This window comes from Mustelus asterias, chromosome 31 (assembly GCF_964213995.1).
Source record: "Mustelus asterias chromosome 31, sMusAst1.hap1.1, whole genome shotgun sequence".
NCBI classification, from domain to species: Eukaryota; Metazoa; Chordata; class Chondrichthyes; order Carcharhiniformes; family Triakidae; genus Mustelus; species Mustelus asterias.
Window position 1 is genome coordinate 3,497,319 of NC_135831.1, and position 20,626 is coordinate 3,517,944.

The window sequence follows — 20,626 nt, forward strand, 5'->3', positions numbered from 1 at the left end:
ACGTACCCATTGGCCATTCCTTCACTGTGGCTGGGTCAAAATCCTGGAACTCCCTCCCTAACAGCACTGTGGGTGTACCTACACTGCACGGGACTGCAGCTGTTACAAGAGGACAGCTCATCCACCATCATCTGAAGGGGCAGTTAGACCATGGGGCAGAATTAGGCCACTCGGCCCATTGAGTCTGCTCTGCCATTCAATCATGGCTGATATTTTTCTCATCCTCATTCTCCTGCCTTCTCCCCGTATCACTGGATCCTCTTATTGATCAAGAACCTATCTCTGTCTTAAAGACACTCAATGACCCGGCCTCCACAGCCTTCTGTGGCAATGAACTCCACAAATTCATCACCCTCTGGCTGAAATTCCTCCTCATCTCAGTTTTATAGGAGTGTCTCTTCACGGAGGTTGTGCCCTCAGGTTCCAGCCTCTCCTACTGATGGGAAACATCCTGTCCTCAGAATCCCTACAGTGCAGAAGGAGGCCATTCGGCCCATTGAGTCTGTACCGACCACAATCCCACCCAGATTCTATCCCCATAAACCCACACATTTACCCTGCTAATCCCCTGACACTAGGGCCAATTTGGCACGGCCAATCAACCTAACCTACACATCTTTGGACTGTGGGAGGAAACCGGAGCACCCGGAGGAAACCCAGACAGACACGGGGAGAATGTGCAGACTCCGCACAGACAGTGACGCAAGGCTGGAATTGAACCCCAAGTCCCTGGCGCTGTGAGGCCCATCGAGTGTTGTTAACCTGGTGTTGTTAAACTTCTTGCTGTGAGGCAGCAGTGCCAACCCCTGTGCCATCTCCTACTAGTGGAAACATCCTCTCCACGTCCACTCTATCCAGGCCTCGCAGTATCCTACAAGTTTCAATAAGATCCCCCCACTCATCCTTCTAAACTCCAACGAGTACAGACCCAGAGTCCTCAACCGTTCCTCATACGACAAACCCTTCATTCCTGGGATCATTCTTGTGAACCTCCTCTGGACCCTTTCCAAGGCCAGCACATCCTTCCTTAGATACGGGGCCCAAAACTGCTCACAATATTCCAAATGGGGTCTGACCAGAGCCTTATACAGCCTCAGAAGTCCATCCCTGCTCATGTTCTAGACCTCCCAACATGAATGCTAACATTGCCTTCCTAACTGCTGACTGAACCTGCATGTTAACCTCAAGTGTTAGGGCACTAAATGCCAGTCTAGCCAATATAGAAGAAGGGTTTGCCCAATACCTTGTATTCTGCCCACAGTTCAAGTGACTTAATTCCCAATACTTGGGGAAATTTAGAAACATGGGAACTCTTTACAAAAAAAGAGGCATCTTACCTTCAGAGAGACAGCTTCTTGATCAGAACTTCAAGACCTGGTCAGTTAAAAAGGGGGAAATTGTACAAGAGAAAGTAAGGTGGACAAAAAGACTAGGGTAGGGTTCTGTTGGAATCAGAATCCCTACTGTGCAAGAGGCCATTCGGCCCATCGAATCTGCACCAAACACAATCCCACCCAGGCCCTATCCCCATAACCCCATGCATTTACCCCAGCTAGTCCCCCTGACACCAAGGGGCAATTTTGCCTGGCCAATCCACCAAACCCGCACATCTTCGGACTGTGGGAGGAAAACGGAGCACCCGGAGGAAACCCACGCAGACTCGGGGAGAACGCGCAGACTCCGCACAGACAGTGACCCAAAGCGGGGAATTGAACCCGGGTCCCTGGCGCTGAGGTATAAGCAGCAAAGTATTGCAGATGCTGGAATCGGAAACCAAAAGAAAAACACACTGGAAAAATCTCAGTAGGTCTGACAGCATCCGTGGAGAATAGAATAGAGCCCATGTTTCGGAACAGTGGCAGAGTGGTTAGCACTGCTGCCTCACAGCGCCAGGGACTTGGGTTCGATTCCTGGCTTGGGTCACTGTCTGTGCGGAGTCTGCACGGGTTTCCTCCAGGTGCTCTGGTTTCCTCCCACACACGAGGACGGCCTCAACCGGGATATTGGGTTCATGTCACACTATTTGTAACTCCCACAGTTGCCTGGACCTGCCGAGTTTCACTGGCTGTCTTGTCTGGAGACAATACACATCTTTTTAGCCTGTCTTGATGCTCTCTCCACTCACATTGTTTCGTCTCTTAAAGACTTGATTAGTTGTAAGTATTTGCATTCCAACCATTATTCATGTAAATTGAGTCTGTGTCTTTATAAGCTCTGTTTGTGAACAGAATTCCCACTCACCTGAAGAAAGGGCTTAGAGCTCCGAAAGCTTGTGTGGCTTTTGCTACCAAATAAACCTGTTGGACTTTAACCTGGTGTTGTTAAACTTCTTACTGTGTTCCTCCCACAGTCCAAGGACGTGAGAGTTAGGTTGATTGGCCATGCTAAAAAAAAACACCGGTGTCCCACAAGGCTGTGTTCTCAGCCCCCTGCTTATACACCTATGACTGTGCAGCCAAATTCCCCTCAAACTCCATTTTCAAGTTTGCTGATGACACCACCGTAGTGGGTCGGATCTCAAACAATGACGAGACAGAGTACGGGAATGAGATAGAGAATCTGGTGAACTGGTGCGGCAACAATAATCTCTCCCTCATTGTCAACAAAACGAAGGAGATTGTCATCGACTTCAGGAAGCGTAAAGGAGAACATGCCCCTGTCTACATCAATGGGGACAAAGTAGAAAGGGTCGACAGTTTCAAGATTGTAGGTGTCCAGATCACCAACAACCTGTCCTGGTCCCCCCCATGCCGACACTATAGTTAAGAAAGCCCCACCAACGCCTCTACTTTCTCAGAAGACTAAGGAAATTTGGCATGTCCGCTACGACTCTCACCAACTTTTACAGATGCCCCATAGAAAGCATTCTTTCTGGTTGTATCACAGCTTGGTATGGGCTCCTGCTCTGCCCCAGACCGCAAGGAACTACAAAAGGTCGTGAATGTAGCCCAGTCCATCACGCAAACCCAGCCTCCCATCCATTGACTCTGTCTACACTTCCCGCTGCCTCGGGGAAAAGCAGCCAGCATAATCAAGGACCCCACACACCCCCGGACATTCTCTCTTCTGCCTTCTTCCATCGGGAAAAAGATACAAAAGTCCGAGGTCACGCACCAACCGACTCAAGAACAGCTTCTTCCCTGCTGCCACCAGACTTTCGAATGGACCTACCTTGCATTAAGTTGATCTTTCTCTACACCCTAGCTATGACTGTAACACTACATTCTGCACTCTCTCCTTTCCTTCTCTATGAATGGTATGCTTTGTCTGTATAGCGAGCAAGAAACAATATTTTTCTCTGTATCCCAATACATGTGACAATAAATCAAATTGCCCCTTGGTGTCTGGGGGATTAGCAGGGTAAATGTGGGGGGTTAGGGCCTGGGTGGGATTGTGGTTGGTGCAGACTCGATGGGCCGAACAGAATCCCTGCAGTGCAGGAGGCCATGGATGACCGTGTCAGAGCTCTCATCCAGGCTCGGAACATTGGTCCTATTCTCCCTCCAGTGGTGCTGTCAGGCCTGCTGAGATTTAGCCATTTTCTAATTTAATTTCAGGTTTTAACCATTGCGATAGAAGTCCACGCACACACTTGCTTTTATTCCCTGTTATTCCCTAACCAGCTTTCCCTTAGAATGGGCACAATGCAAAAACAGGCGGCCATTTGGCCCATTGTGTAGTGGGCTGGCTCTGTACAAGACTCTTACCACCTCTCCTCGCACCCCCCCCCCCCTCTCCTCACAACAGTATCCCAGCAAATTCTCTTCACATATTAACCCTGGTCCTTTCTCAAATGCCACCAATTAAAAATTGGACACTTGGGCAGTGCGTTCCAGATCCTAGCCCCTCGCTGAGGGAGAGAGTTTCGCCTCATGTCGCCATTGCTTCTTTTATCCAATCACCTTCAATCGTTCTCCATCCTTCCACCAATGGGAACAGTTTCTCCTCCCCCGGTCAACTCCGTCCTGGACCCCCTGCTGATTTCGAGTCTCTCAAATCCCCGCCCGACCACCTCTCCTCCAAGCAGAACAGTCCTATCCAACGACGCAACTGGAGTTCCTCATCCCCAGAATCACTCTCAATCTGGATCTCCTCACTATTCCCAAGGTGAGCCAGCAATCCTCCCCTGGCCATTCCCAAAATTGGGAGAGAGTGTGCCCCATCAAATCCCAGGATAATCCGGGGTCATTCCCCGTCAATTGGACTCACTCTAGTGAAGTATCCAAATCCATGTCCCCCCACCCAAAACAGGGAACGTCCCCCCCTCCAATGGGGAATGTGGACATGACTGGGCCAGGCATGTTGCCCAGCCCCAATTGTCTCTTGAACCGAGTGTCTTGCTCGGCCATTTCAGACGGCAGTTGAGAGTCAACCACATTGGCTGTGGCTCTGGAGTCACATGTAGGCCAGACCGGGGTAAGGACGGCAGATTTCCTTCCCTAAAAGAACCAGATGGGTTTCCCCCCCTGACAATTCATGGTAGTTGTCATGTTCACCGTTACTAAGTAGTTTTACATTCCAAATATTTTTAAATCGAATTTAAATTCTACCGGTCACTGTGGTGGCATTTGAACCCGATGTCCCCCAGAGCATTATGGGCACACAGTGGTTAGCACTGCTGCCTCACAGCTCCAGGGAGCTGGGTTCAATTCCCGGCTTGGAGTTTGCACGTTCTCCCCGGGTTTCCTCCGGGTGCTCCGGTTTCCTCCCCCACACACAGCGCAGACTGGATGGGCTGAATGGCCTCCTCCTGCACCGTGGCGATACTATGAACTCACCCAAGGGCTCCTCCTTTGACAGCACGGCGACCACTACCACCTCAAGGGGCCTTGACTCGGTCGCTGGAGTGCACCTTTGCAGATGGTAGACTGGGGGGGGGTGGGGGAAAAAGTGTGTCGGACAGCGCTCAAGCAGGGCTGTGCGGTCCAGGGATCTGCCACAAACGGACACTCCTCTCCCTCCCTCACCCCCGCACTCAAATAAAAGCCATCACAATCCCAACCCAAGGAGAAACTGTTCAACAACACAGGAAAAACATGGTGCGACCATTTTAATAAGTTAGTCCCCATCCCTCCCACCCCCCCAGAAAAAACATTCAAATCCCAATTACACACAATCTTTTCCGGTTAAATTCCCACCCTTCCTCCCTCCCCCTCTGTCAAATATAAATAAATAGCAAAGTGAACCAATCCTCAGTCTCCAAGGCTTGTTGCTTATGGTCCATACAAGGCGGCCATTTTGACCTAGTGTTCAGAGATTGGCCATCCCCCCCTAACCCCCCGAAAAATGCTATTCAAATCCCAATTACACAATCTTTTCCCATTAAAGTCCTCCCCCCCTCTGTTAAATATAAATAATGGCAAAGTGAACCAATCCTCTCAAAGTCTCTAAGGCTTACGGTCCATACAAGGCGGCCATTTTGACCTTTAGCGTTCAGAGATTGGCTATCCTTCCCCCCCCCCCCCATATAAAACAGGAAGTTGGGGAGGGGGGTTGGGGGCAATCAGCCCTTACAGGTCAGTGCAGGTGACTGGAGTCAGGCCGTGGATCAGCAAGGTAGGCCCCAGGCCTTCGGTCAAGATGTCCAACTGTTCCAGGTAGCGTTGGGAGCGGGCAGGGCCGACGGGGGGCCGGGGAAGGTAGAGGAACCGCACGGCCGTGTGGAAGCCCTGGTCCAGCACCATGTGGTTGGCCGCCCGGAGGTATTCGTCCGAGATCAGGGTGGAATCGCCGGGGCTGGCCTCGGGCGCCTCGCGGGACAGCCCGTGCAAGGCGAGGACGTCGTCCCAGGTGACGATCTTGATGGTGGCCTTGATGCGTAGCTTGTCCAGGAGCTCCCGCAGCTTCTCCTCCTTCTTGACCCAGCTGTCATCGCCGGACTCGATGCAGAGGAAGATGCGGAGCCGGGCGCACTTCCAGGAGGCCACCATGGTGAGGACGCAGGCCATCTGCAAGAGGAAGAGGCTACACATGTCCACGTAGTGGGTGCTGTCGGGCTGCAGGAGGTTGAGGGGCCAGACGTCGATGGAGACTCGCTCCTGCCGCTTCTTGGCCAACAGGTCCTGCCTGTCCATGGTGTGCAAGTATCGGGCCAGGCAGACGTTCTTCTGCATCTTGAGGGCATCCGAGATGATGGCCACGTACTCGGCCTCCGTCAGGCTGCGGCTGGTCTCCCCGTCGCGGACGGGCGGGAAGTGGGCCTGCAGGGAGGCCGTGTCCACACCAAAGTGATCATTCTCCTTGGCATCCCTGAAGGCCGGGTCACACAGGAAGTAGTCCTCGGGCACGCAGTTGTCATAGAAACCGAGGACCAGTGTGTTGGGTTTCATGCCACCTGCACGACACAAAGGACAAAGTTAACCAGTTCCCCAGGCCCACCGCGCCTCGCCCCCAACACTTAGTGGGCCGGAGCTATGACACATTTAGCTTCCTATTGACCGTACATTCTCTCAATACTCACTCCAATGTTCCAGTTACTGGGCACCTCTCCCCTTTAATTAAGGGTGTACCCTCTGCAAGATGCACTGCAGCCTACATGGGTGGCACAGTGGGTTAGCACTGCTGCCTCGCAGCGCCAGGGACCCTGGTTCGATTCCTGGTGGCACAGTGGGTTAGCACTGCTGCCTCACAGCGCCAGGGACCCTGGTTCGATTCCTGGTGGCACAGTGGGTTAGCACTGCTGCCTCACAGCGCCAGGGACCCGGGTTCGATTCCCGGTGGCACAGTGGGTTAGCACTGCTGCCTCACAGCGCCAGGGACCCGGGTTCGATTCCTGGTGGCACAGTGTTTAGCACTGCTGCCTCACAGCGCCAGGGACCCGGGTTCGATTCCCGGTGGCACAGTGGTTAGCACTGCTGCCTCACAGCGCCAGGGAACCGGGTTAGATTCATGGCAGCATGGTGGCAGTGGTTAGCACCACTGCCTCAGCGCCAGGGACCCGGGTTCGATTCCCAGCTTGGGGTCACTGTGGAATTTGTACATTCTCCCCATGTCTGCGTGGGTTTCCTCCCACAGTCCGAAAGACGTGCTGGTTAGGGTGCATTGGGCCGTGCTAAATTCTCCCTCAGTGTTACCTGAACAGGCGCCGGAGTATGGGGCGACTAGGGGGATTTCACAGTAACTTCATTGCAGTGTTAATGTAAGCCTTACTTGTGACTAATAAATAAACGTTAACATTTAACAGCCTCTAGGATTGAAAGCCTTGCACCCGATTTGGGGAGGGCCGCATTGTCAGAGGAGCTGTCTTCTGGATGGGACACCATCCGAGGCACCAGTCCAACCTCTCAGCTAGATGTTAAAGACTGTCGGGCAGCACGATGGCACAGTGGTTAGCACTGCTGCCTCACAGCGCCAGGGACCCGGGTTCGATTCCCGGCTTGGGGTCACTGTCTGTGTGGAGTCTGCACATTCTCCCCGTGTCTGCGTGGGTTTCCTCCGGGTGCTCCGGTTTCCTCCCACAGTCCGGGGAAAGACGTGCTGGTTAGGGTGCATTGGGCCGTGCTAAATTCTCCCTCAGTGTTACCCGAACAGGCGCCGGAGTGTGGCGACTAGGGGATTCTCACAGTGACTTCATTGCAGTGTTAATGTAAGCCTTACTTGTGACACTGATAAATAAACTTTATATTGAAAAACAGTTTAAATGGAAGAATGTAGCAGTAGAGGGATCTGGGTGTCCTTGTGCATGAATCACACAACGCAGGTGCAGCAAGTAAAGGGGCGGCACGGTAGCACAGTGGTTAGCACTGCTGCTTCACAGCTCCAGGGACCTGGGTTCGATTCCTGGCTCGGGTCACTGTCTGTGTGGAGTTTGCACATTCTCCCCGTGTCTGCGTGGGTTTCCTCCAGGTGCTCCGGTTTCCTCCCACAGTCCAAAGATGTGCGGGTTAGGTTGATTGGCCAAGCTAAATTGCCCCTTAATGTCCTGAGATGCGTAGATTAGAGGGATTAGTGGGTAATGTGTAGGGATATGGGGGTAGGGCCTGGGTGGGATTGTGGTCGGTGCAGACTCGATGGGCCGAATGGCCTGTTTCTGCACTGTAGGGTTTCTATGAGAATGCTGGCCCTTATTGCAAAGGTGGGGGTGGAGAGTCAGGAAGTGTTGCTATAGTCATGTGGGGCAGTCCAAAGATGTCCAGGTTGGGTGGACTGGCCATGCCAAATTGTCCCATAGCATCCAAAGATGTCCAGGTTGGGTGGACTGGCCATGCCAAATTGTCCCATAGCATCCAAAGATGTCCAGGTTAGGTGGATTGGCCATGCCAAATTATCTCATAGCATCCAAAGATGTCCAGGTTAGGTGGATTAGCCATGCCAAATTTCCTCAGTGTCAGGGGGACTTGCTAGGGTAAATTCATAGGGTTATGGGGATAGGGCCAGGGTGGGATTGTGGTGGGTAGACCTGATGGGCCAAATGGCCTCCTTCTGCACTGTAGAGATTCTATGATCTTCCATTTAAGATGGAGGAATTTCTTTTGAGGGACACTGGTGTGAGGTAATCTCTCCCCACCCTGGGGACCATTGGAGATTGGGAGGATCATTGAACATACTGGAGATGGAGTCAAGAGGGATTTGATTGACAAAGGAGTCTAGGGCAGACAGGAACACTTGGGTCAGCCATGACCTTATCGAATGGGAGAGCAGAGCTCGTGGGGCTGAATGGCCTACTCCTCCCATTTCGGATGTACCATTGCCTACCTGCCTCGCCAACACCCTCATGGCATCTGATGCCAATGCACAATCCTCAGGATTCAGATAGAGGGGAGGGGAAGCGGAGGGGTTGTCCAAAGGGAATTGGATGGGTGAAATTAGTTGGACCACGGGACGGGTGGGGAGGGTTTCAATGGGCTGAATGGCCACACCCCCGATGCTGTAACGATTCCCGCTGGCCCTTACCCAGTCCTGTTATGCGGAGGAGGTGCTGCACTCCCTGGCGGACGGTGGGAGACAGGGTCAGATCCACAAAGGCCTTGACATTCAACTTGTCCACAAGGCTGAGCCAGAAGTTGTACTGTGGCTGGATGGGGTCGGTTGGCAGGGTGTCTGAGAGAGAAGATGAGAGACATCAGCATGGCCCAGTCAGAGAGACAACACCCTCACACCAAACATATTCCCCAAATAACATCCCAGCTCCAACTGTTACAAATACAAACCATTCTTGCCCCAGGAGAGAAGGTTCAAGGTAGACACTAGATTATAGGAGGTGTACAAGATTATGAAGGGGATAGATAGGGTGAACAGTGGGAAGCTTTTTCCCAGGTCGGAGGTGACGATCACGAGGGGTCACGGGCTCAAGCTGAGGGGCGAAGTATAACTCAGATATCAGAGGGACGTTTTTTTACACAGAGGGTGGTGGGGGCCTGGAATGCGCTGCCAAGTAGGGTGGTGGAGGCAGGCACGCTGACATCGTTTAAGACTTACCTGGATAGTCACATGAGCAGTCTGGGAATGGAGGGATACAAACGATTGGTCTAGTTGGACCAAGGAGCGGCACAGGCTTGGAGGGCCGAAGGGCCTGTTTCCTGTGCTGTACTGTTCTTTGTTATTAATCCCACAAATGATTTATTATTGTCACATGTATTGGGATACAGTGAAAAGTATTGTTTCTTGCGCTCTATACAGACAAAGCATACCGTTCATAGAGTACATAGGGGAGAAGGACTGTCTACACTTCCCACTGCCTGGGGAAAAGCAGCCAGCATAATCAAGGACCCCCACGCACCCCGGACATTCTCTCTTCCACCTTCTTCCGTCGGGAAAAAGATACAAAAGTCTGAGGTCACGCACCGACCGACTCAAGAACAGCTTCTTCCCTGCTGCCGTCAGACTTTTAACTGGACCTACCTCGCATTAAGTTGATCTTTCTCTACACCCTAGCTATGACTGTAACACTACATTCTGCACCCTCTCCTTTCCTTCTCTATGAACGGTATGCTTTGTCTGTCTAGCGCGCAAGAAACAATACTTTTCACTGTATCCCAATACATGTGACAATAATAAATCAAACCAAACATTTCTTCACCCAGAGAGTGGTGAGCCAGTGGAATTCATTACCACAGGAAGTAGTTGAAGCCAAAACATTGAATGTATTGAAGAGGCGGCTGGATATAGCACTTGGGGGCGAACGGGGTCAAAGGTTATGGGGGGAAAGCAGGATTAGGCTATTGAGTTGGACGATCAGCCATGATGGTGATGAATGGGGGAGCAGACTCGAAGGGCCGAATGGCCTCCTCCTGCTCCTATCTTCTATGTTTCAATGAAATCTGCCATCCTTACCCAGTCTGGCCTACATGTGACTCCAGAGACAAATGTTCAGGAGGCAATTAGGGATGGGTAATAAATGCCAGTCCAAACAGTGATGCCCACATTCCCAAGTGTGTGCCATGTCAGACTGGCAGGAAAAAACTACGCGGATGGAAATCTGCAGAACGTGACAACCCTACATGGGCAGCACAGTGGTTAGCACTGCTGCCTCACAGCGCCAGGGACCCGGGTTCAATTCCCGGCTCGGGTCACTGTCTGTGCGGAGTCTGCACGTTCTCCCCGTGTCTGCGTGGGTTTCCTCCAGTTTCCTCCCACAGTCCGAAAGACGTGCTGGTTAGGGTGCATTGGCCGTGCTAAATTCTCCCTCAGTGTTACCCGAACAGGCGCCGGAGTGTGGGGCGACTAGGGAAATTTCACAGTAACTTCATTGCAGTGTAAATGTCAGCCTTACCTGTGATGAATAAATAAACTTAAACTACACGTGGGCAACGGTCAACAAAATGTCTGCTAGGCCTCAGGCTGTCCACCGTTGGGTCTACAAGTTTGTCTTAATTTCTGTTCTGTGGTATTGGGCTTTGCAGGAACAGATGTGCAGGGTTAGGTGGATTGGCCATGCTAAATTGCCCCTTAGTGTCCAAAGACCATAAGACATAGGAGCAGAATGAGGCCACTCGGCCCATCGAGTCTGCTCCGCCATTCAATCATGGCTGATATTTTTCTCATCCCCATTCTCCTGCCCTTTTCCCCATAACCCCCGATCCCCTTATTAATCAAGAACCTATCTATCTCTGTCTTAAAGACACTCAATGACCCGGCCTCCACAGCCTTCTGCGGCAAAGAGTTCCACAGATTCACCACTCTCTGGCTGAAGAAATTCCTCCTCATCTCTGTTTTAAAGGATCGTCCCTTCAGCCTGAGGCTGTGCCCTCTGGTTCTAGTTTTTCCTACTGGTGGAAACATCCTCTCCACGTCCACTCTATCCGGGCCTCGCAGTATCCTGTAAGTTTCAATAAGATCCCTCCCCCTCATCCTTCTAAACTCCACCGAGTACAGACCCAGAGTCCTCAACCCGTTCCTCATACGACAAGCTCTTCATTCCAGGGATCATTCTTGTGAACCTCCTCTGGACCCTTTCCAAGCCCGGCACATCCTTCCTTAGATACGGGGTCCAAAACTGCTCACAATACTCCGAATGGGCTCTGACCAGATGTGTGGGTTAGGTGGATTGACCATGCTAAATCGCCCCTTAGTGTCAGGGGAATTAACAGGGTAAATGCATGGGGTTACAGGGATAGGGCCTGGTTGGTGCAGACTCGATGGGCCGAAAGGGCCTCCTCCTGCACTGTAGGGAATCTATGATGCGTGTTTGGAAATAGGAAGTTAGGAGTTATCTACGTCAGGCTGGGAACAGGAAGCAGGCCTGCTTGGCGCCTCAGCCTGTTGGTAGGCCTCAAATGTTCCAGGTGCTACTTAGTGCGATCACTCCCTCCCCTTTTCCACCCCCACCTCCCCAAAAAAAAAAGCCGGAGGCCACCTTACCGAGGTCCCCGAGTTCCACATGGCCCAACACGAAAAGCCCCCCCTTCTTTAAGTCGTTGATGAAGGTGATTAGCTGAGCACTGGTCCTCGGATTGGCTACCATGAGGAGAATCTGAGGCCTCCAGAATTTGACGTGCTCCTTGCGAATGTCAAGTAGCAGCAGATACTTCCTCACCTGGGGAGGGGGAGGGGGCAGGGGGAAAAAGAGGGGGAGAAAGAGGAGGAACAAATAAAAAAAACAATGGCTGAAGCAGGAACAAAATCAGCTCCCTTAGCTCGGGTATACAAGATGGCGGCTAGCAGCCATTTTGTGATAGGACAGGGTTAAAAATCTTACAGCTTGATAACTGACACTGCGGAATGTGCTGTCTGTACAATCGGAGCCAGCCCACCAACTTAGAGACATTAGCGGATACACAAAGATGCACCAGACAAAATCACAGAATGAGACCTTGATAATTGCCAGAAATCAAATACACAGTCCAAAGTTGTGTAGGTTAGGGTGGATTGGCCATGCTAAATTGCCCCTTAGTGTCAGGGAGACTAGCTAGGGTAAATGCATGGGGTTATGGGGATTGGGCCTGGGAGAGATGGTGATCAGTGCAGACCTGATGGGCTAAACGGCCTCCTTCTGCACTGTAGGGATTCTATGACCATACGAAATCAGGAATAGTAAAGAACAAGGCTCACCCCATTGGTCGAGATATATTTCAATGTCTCTGGCTGGTTTCACGAAGACAGTTTCAGGTTATTATATGGAATGGGTTTTTTTGGGGTGGCATGGTGGCCTGACAGCGCCAGAGACTCAGGTTCAATTCCCGGCTTGGGTCACTCTGTGCGGAGTTTGCACATTCTCCTCGTGTCTGCGTGGGTTTCCTCCGGGTGCTCCGGTTTCCTCCCACAGTCCACAGATATGCGGGTTAGGTTGATGGGTCAATTTAGCGTGGCCATAGCGCCAGGGGGATTACCAGGGTAAATGTGGGGTTAAGAGAATAGGGCCTGGGTGGGATTGTGGTCGGTGCAGGCTCGATGGGCCGAATGGCCTCCTCCTGCACTGGTCGGGATTCTATGATGTCTTTGCAATCTAAGATTACGTGGAAATGGGTTGTGATGTCTTGGCAAAGAAATACCACAAATTACAATACAAGTGTGAGGTAATGCATGTTGGAAGGTCTAATACAGAGAGGAAATATACAGTAAATGGCAGAACCCTGAAGAGTATTGATAGGCAGAGGGATCTGGGTGTACAGGTACACAGGTCACTGCAAGTGGCAACGCAGGTGGAGAAGGTAGTCAAGAAGGCATACGGCATGCTTGCCTTCATCAGCTGGAGTATTGAGTTTAAAAATTGGCAAGTCATGCTGACGCTTTATAGAATGTTAATATTAGACCATACTTGAAATATAGTGTTCAATTCTGGTCGCCACACTACCAGAAGGATGTGTGGAGGCTTTGGAGAGGGTACAGAAAAGATTTACCAGGATGTTGCCTGGTATGGAGGGCATTAGCTATGAGGAGAGGTTGGAGAAACTTGGTTTGTTCTCATTGGAACGACGGAGGTTGAGGGGGGCGACCTGATAGAAGTCTACAAGATTATGAGGAGCATGGACAGAGTGGATAGTCAGAAGCTTTTTCCCAGGGTGGAAGAGCCAATTACTAGGGGGCACAGGTTTAAGGTGCGAGGGGCAAGGTTTAAAGGAGATGTACGAGGCAAGTTTTTTTACACAGAGGGTGGTGGGTGCCTGGAACTCATTGCCGGGGGAGGAAGTGGAAGCAGATACGGTAGTGACTTTTAAGGGGCGTCTTGACAAATACATAAATAGGATGGGAATAGAGGGATACGGTCCCCGGAAGGGTAGGGGGTTTTAGTTCAGTCGGGGCAGCATGGTCGGTGCAGGCTTGGAGGGCCGAAGAGCCTGTTCCTGTGCTGTAATTTTCTTTGTAATACAGTAGTGATTATCTTTGCCTGGGTAACATTGTGCCAAATCAAACTGCGTGAATGTATCTTCCAACAAAATGTTGAGACCTTTCCACTGACTCGGAGAAAGCATTGGGATTAAACCAGAAGCTCTCCCTCCACATATTACGAGTGTGGAGTGATTTGCCTGCGCGAACACAACTACCACGCGGTTCATTAGTCCGATGGGCAGTATCCAGTCAGGAGAAGGTCGTGAGGGGGTTCGCGTCCCGTTCTGGAGACTTGCCGACACCGCCCCGAATAGGCGACCATAGACCAAAAAAAAAAAAAAAAAATCGGAAGGGCCGCACTCACCTGATGGAATATGAGCGCCTGGCTGATGTACCCCCAGCTGCTGGTGGGCGAGCGATAGTGGATGACAACCAAGAGAAGCAGCATCAGCACGATCCCGCACGAGGCGTAGGCCGGGTTGATGAGGAACATCATCACCAGGCAACCCACGATGCCCAGGAGACAGGTGTGCCAACTGAAGAGCTGGAAGGTGGGCCTGGAGGAAGAGGAAAAATGCCAAGTGAGCGAGGAGGGGCAGAGCAGGAGCAAGAAAAAAGAGGGAGGGGCGGGGGGGGGGGGGGGGGGTTTCCAATTCTTTCCAGGAGATGTGCGTGTTAGAGACAAAGCCAACATTTGTTGTTCACTCCCAGTTGCCCCTTCCACTGAAACTTCTCGCTTGGCCATTTCGGGACAGTCGAAGGCCCAGGTGGTATTCGGAAAAGTCGGAGGTCACGCACCGACCGACTCGAGAACAGCTTCTTCCCGGCTGCCGTCAGACTTTTGAATGGACCTACCTCGCATTGAGTTGATCTTTCTCTACACCCTAGCTATGACTGTAACACTACATTCTCTCCTTCTCTATGAACGGTATGCTTTAAGACCATAAGAAATTGGAGCGGAAGTAAGGCCATTCTGCCCATCGAGTCCACTCCACCATTCAATCACGGTTGATTTCAACTCCATTTACCCGCTCTCTCCCCATAACCCTTAATTCCTCGAGAAATCAAGAATTGATCAATTTCTGTCTTGAAGACGCTCAACGTCTCGGCCTCCACAGCCCTCTGTGGCAATGAATTCCACAGACCTACCACTCTCTGGCTGAAGAAATTTCTCCTCATCTCTGTTCTAAAGTGACTCCCTTTTATTCTAAGGCTGTGCCCCCGCGTCCTAGTCTCCCCTGCTAATGGAAACAACTTCCCTACGTCCATCCTATCTAAGCCGTTCATTATCTTGTAAGTTTCTATTAGATCTCCCCTCAACCTCCTAAACTCCAATGAATATAATCCCACGATCCTCAGACTGTATCCCGATACATGTGACAATAAGTGAATCGTGTGGAGGGCGTAGAAGGTCTGCAGAGAGATTTGGACAGGCTGAGTGAGGATCTGGCAGATGGAGTATAACTTCGGCAAATGCGAGGTTATTCATAGAACATAGAACAGTACAGCACAGAACAGGCCCTTCGGCCCACGATGTTGTGCCGAGCTTTATCTGAAACCAAGATCAAGCTATCCCACTCCCTATCATCCTGGTGTGCTCCATGTGCCTATCCAATACCGCTTAAATGTTCCTAAAGTGTCTGACTCCACTATCACTGCAGGCAGTCCATTCCACACCCCAACCACTCTCTGCGTAAAGAACCTACCTCTGATATCCTTCCTGTATCTCCCACCACAAACCCTATAGTTATGCCCCCTTGTAATAGCTCCATCCACCCGAGGAAATAGTCTTTGAATGTTCACTATCTATCCCCTTCATCATTTTATAAACCTCTATTAAGTCTCCCCTCAGCCTCCTCCGCTCCACTTTCACTTTGGAAGAAATAATAGCAAACTGGATTATCATCTAAATGGAGAAAAATTACAACATGCTGCTGTGCAGAGGGACCTGGGGGTCCTTGTGCATGAGACGCAAAAACCCAGTCTGCAGGTGCAACAGGTGATCAAGAAGGCAAATGGGATGTTGGCCTTTATCGCAAGGGGGATAGAATATAAAAGCAGAGATGTCTTGCTGCATCTGTACAGGGCATTGGTGAGGCCCCAGCTGGAATACTGTGTGCAGTATTGGTCCCCTTATTTGCGGAAGGATATATTGGCATTGGAGGGAGTGCAGAGAAGGTTCACCAGGTTGATACCGGAGATGAGGAGTGTTGATTATGAGGAGAGACTGAGCAGATTGGGTTTGAACTCTTGGAATTTAGAAGGCTGAGGGGGGATCTTATAGAGACCTATAAGATAATGAAGGGGCTGGATAGGGTAGAGGTGGAGAGATTCTTTCCACTTAGAAAGGAAGCTAGAACTAGAGGGCACAGCCTCAAAATAAAGGGGGGTCGGTTTAGGACAGAGTTGAGGAGGAACTTCTTCTCCCAGAGGGTGGTGAATCTCTGGAATTCTCTGCCCACTGAAGTGGTGGAGGCTACCTCGTTGAATATGTTTAAATCACGGATAGATGGATTCCTGATCGGTAAGGGAATTAGGGGTTATAGGGATCAGGCGGGTAAGTGGAACTGATCCACTTCAGATCAGCCATGATCTTATTGAATGGCGGGGCAGGCTCGAGGGGCTAGATGGCCGACTCCTGCTCCTATTTCTTATGTTCTTATGTTCTTAATAATAAATCAAATCCTTCTCCCCTATGTACTCTATGAACGGTATGTTTTGTCTGTAGAGTGCGCAAGAAACAATACTTTTCACTGCATCACAATGGGGTGGCGATGGCCTAGTGATATCACCACTAGACTATTAATCCAGAAACTCAGCTAATGTTCTGGGGGACCCGGGTTCGAATCCCACCACAGCAGATGGTGAAATTTGAATTCAATTTCTAAAAAAAAAAATCTGGAGTTAAGAATCTACTGATGACCCATTGTGGGAAAAACCCATCTGGTTCCTTTGGGAAGGAAATCTGCCATCCTTACCCGGTCTGGCCTACATGTGACTCCAGAGCCACAGCCAATGTGGTTGACTCTCAACTGCCCTCCAAGGGGCAACTAGGGATGGGCAATAAATGCTGGGCCCAGCCGGCGACGCCCATGCATTAAAAACTAAACATGTGATAACACTGGAGAAGATTCACCAGGAATGTTGCCTGGGATGGAACATTTGAGCTATAAGGATAGACTGGGACTGTTTTCTCCAGAGCAGAGAAGGCTGAGGGGGGACATGATTGAGGTGTATAAGATTGAGGGACATGGACGGGGCAACTTCCCTTTGGTTGAGGGGTCATAGGGTAATCCCCTAGTTGCCACACTCCGGCACCTGTTGGGGTAACACCGAGGGATAATTTAGCACGGACAATGCACCCTAACCAACACGCCTTTTGGCCTGTGGGAGGAAACCCACCCAGACACGGGAAAAGCGTGCAGACTCCGCAGAGAGTGATCCAGGGCTGGAATCGAACCCGGGTCCCTGGCGCTGAGAGGCAGCAGTGCTAACCCACTGTGCCACCTAGGTTGTGCATGTTGGAACACAAATATTTCCTTAAGAGTTGTACATTATCACGATTGTGGTGTTTCTTGTAATTGTTAAAAGTTCTTGCTACGTGTCTCACTCCACACATCAACGATATTCTTAATTAAACTTTGCTTTTGATAAAAAGCTCCTCGTGGTTCAGTTGAGGTGAAACCTGTCTAGCCAAATTCAACGAAAAGTTACAGGTCAGGCGAGCTTCGTAGAACACCTTGGGAGTATCCAAGCGGACTTGTAACACACCCAATGGCACGCAAGGACAGGGTGGAACGTGGTAAGCTACCTGAAGTTGGGTGCAGAGGCCCATTCTAGTGCCAAACAGGCCAGGTCAACCGCGGCGTACGCCATCAGGAAGAAGATAGTGACAATGCCAGCAATGGTGTTCAGCTTTCCAGCAAACAACACGGACTAGAAGGAGAGAGAGAAAGAGGCACGTAATTAATGAAGATACAAAACAACTTCCCCAATCATCTCTCTGCCAAGACAATGCCAACATTGCTTGGTCCAAGATAGGGGGAGGCTCTGGCCTAGTGGTATTATCGCTGGATCATCAATCCAGAAACTCAGCTAATGTTCTGGGGGACCCGGGTTCGAATCCCGCCACGGCAGATGGTGGAATTTGAATTCAATAGAAATATCTGGAATTAAGAATCTACTGATGACCCATTGTCGGAAAAACCCATCTGGTTCACTCACGTCCCCTTTAAGCAAGACTTCAAATCGGGCCATTGAAGTTGGCCTAGAAATCATAGAAACCCTACACAGTGCAGAAAGAGGCCATTCGGCCCATCGAGTCTGCACCGACCACAATCCCACCCAGGCCCTACCCCCATATCCCTACATATTTACCCACTAATCCCTCTAACCTACGCATCGCAGGACACTAAGGGGCAATTTTTAACCTGGCCAATCAACCTAACCCACACATCTTTGGACTGTGGGAGGAAACCGGAGCACCCGGAGGAAACCCACGCAGACACGAGGAGAATGTGCAAACTCCACACAGACAGTGCCCCGAGCCGGGAATCGAACCCAGGTCCCTGGAGCTGTGAAGCAGCAGTGCTAACCACTGTGCTACCGTGCCACCTATTGGAATACGAGGTCCCTGCTTAAGAAGCCAATTGATGGGCCAGGAAGTCTTTTCCTTGTGTTTGACTGGGCGTGTCAGTTCCTCTGGCACTCCTGAAGGTAGACTGCTGACTGCGAGCACTCTGTATTGCTGTTGGAACTGTAAACAACAGGATTGCGGTGGAGAGACTGGTGTCTCCAAAGACCGATTACAAATTCAATTTAAAAAATATCTGGAATTAAGAATCTACCCATTGTTGAAAAAAAACCCATCTGCTTCCTTTAGGGAAGGAAATCTGTTGTCCTGACCTGGTCTGGCCTACATGTGACTCCAGAGCCACCCCAGGTTCACTCAACTGCCCTCGGCCAACTAGGGATGGGCAATAAATGCTACCCAGCCGGCGACGCCCTTGTCCCACAAATGAATAAACTACAAAACAACTTCCCCAATCATCCTGCCAAGATCCCTCAAGAGGGCATGGTCCTTTGGATGGGCCCCTACCTCCCAAGAGGGGACTCTGCATGCACCCACTCTCGTCAAGTTGATGGCATCCAAAGATGTGCAGGTTAGGTTGATTGGCCAGGTTAAAAAAAATTGCCCCTTAGAATCCTGGGATGCGTAGATTAGTGGGTAAATATGTGGGGGTAGGGCCTGGGTGGGATTGTGGTCGGTGCAGACTCGATGGGCCGAATGGCCTCCTTCTGCACTGTAGGATTTCTATGATTTCTATGTGACTCAACAATTCTGGGGACCGATGGGACACTGGTCAGATGTAGGGAAGGGGGGGGGGGGGGGGGGGGGGGGGGGGAGGGGGCGGGGAAAGAGGGCAAGGAAAAATAAAGGATGGCGTCCCCAAATCTGAGGTTCTTCAACTCAGTCAGGTGAGCCCCAATTCTACCTCTTGCCCACATCTGTCCTTGGCCAACTGTCTCGAGGGGACACAGGTTCAAGGTGGGGGGGGGGGGGGGGAAAACATGAGGGAAAACTCTTACCCAGAGGGTGGTGAGGGCGCTGCCTGGGAGGGTGGTGGAGGCGGGAGGCCTCACATCCTTTAAAAAGTACCCGGATGAGCCCTTGGCACGGCGTAACATTGAAGGCTATGGGGCCAAGGGCTGGGAAATGGGATTAGGTGGGCAGGTGAGGTGGGTGCAGACTCGATGGGCGGGTCAGGCGGGTTGGTGCAGACTCGATGGGCTGAAGGGCCTCACGACTCTACAAGCGATGCCCACTTAGGGGGGTGAACTTGATGCTGGGTTTTAGATTGTAACCCGTTGCCTCCATCTTAAACTTGGGAGTCCTAGTCCAGGATTCTCTAAAGGTAAACTTGCAGGTTGAGTCCGTAATTAAGAAAGCAAATGTAATGTTGTCATTTATCTCAAGAGGCTTGGAATACAAAAGCAGGGATGTACTTCTGAGGCTTTATAAAGCACTGGTTAGGCCCCATTTGGAGTACTGTGAGCAATTTTGGGCCCCACACCTCAGGAAGGACATACTGGCACTGGAGCGGGTCCAGCGGAGATTCACACGGATGATCCCGGGAATGGTAGGCCTGACATACGATGAACGTCTGAGGATCGTGGGATTATATTCATTGGAGTTTAGGAGGTTGAGGGGAGATCTGATAGAAACTTACAAGATAATGAACGGCTTAGATAGGATGGACGTAGGGAAGTTGTTTCCATTAGCAGGGGAGACTAGGACGCGGGGGCACAGCCTTAGAATAAAAGGGAGTCACTTTAGAACAGAGATGAGGAGAAATTTCTTCAGCCAGAGAGTGGTGGGTCTGTGGAATTAATTGCCACAGAGGGCTGTGGAGGCCGAGACGTTGAGCGTCTTCAAGACAGAAATTGATCAATTCTTGATTTCTCGAGGAATTAAGGGCTATGGGGAGAGAGCGGGTAAATGGAGTTGAAATCAACCATGATTGAATGGTGGAGTGGACTCGATGGGCCGAATGGCCTTACTTCCGCTCTTATGGTCTTAAACTCCCCTTTAGAAATAAATTCCATACATTTCCCCTCCCAACAGAGAGACACAGTTCAGTTATAGAACCATAGAAAATTACAGCTCAGAAACAGGCCTTATGGCTCTTCTTGTCTGTGCCGAACCATTTTTTGCCTAGTCCCACTGACCTGCATGATCAGTCATGATCAATGGGATAGGCCCAAAGGAGGGGGATGAATGGCCACCCTCCTGTCCCATATAGATCCTTCAGCGAGTCTTACCTGTACCAGTAACCACGTGTAGAGGACAGCAACCCAGGGGTTTCCTGTTTTGGAGGTTCTCTTCGCAGGGGTCAGTATTATTCCTGCGCAAGAGAAG

The 20,626-nt window shown here is 50.9% G+C and overlaps 1 protein-coding gene across 3 annotated transcripts in view; it reads right to left on the bottom strand.

Annotated features, from left to right (window-relative positions):
- Positions 1–5,430: 5,430 nt before the first annotated feature.
- slc12a9 (solute carrier family 12 member 9) overlaps positions 5,431–20,626 on the bottom strand; it is a 55,264-nt gene continuing 40,068 nt past the window's right edge. For all 3 annotated transcript variants that reach the window (XM_078200830.1, XM_078200829.1, XM_078200828.1), the window contains exons 8-13: positions 20,530–20,612; positions 17,519–17,643; positions 14,072–14,264; positions 11,800–11,974; positions 8,893–9,039; positions 5,431–6,334 (exon numbers count right to left, since the gene is read on the bottom strand). In XM_078200830.1, coding sequence (XP_078056956.1) covers positions 5,511–6,334; positions 8,893–9,039; positions 11,800–11,974; positions 14,072–14,264; positions 17,519–17,643; positions 20,530–20,612 — 1,547 coding nt within the window. In that variant the 3' untranslated portion in view covers positions 5,431–5,510. The remainder of the gene's footprint in view (positions 6,335–8,892; positions 9,040–11,799; positions 11,975–14,071; positions 14,265–17,518; positions 17,644–20,529; positions 20,613–20,626) is intronic.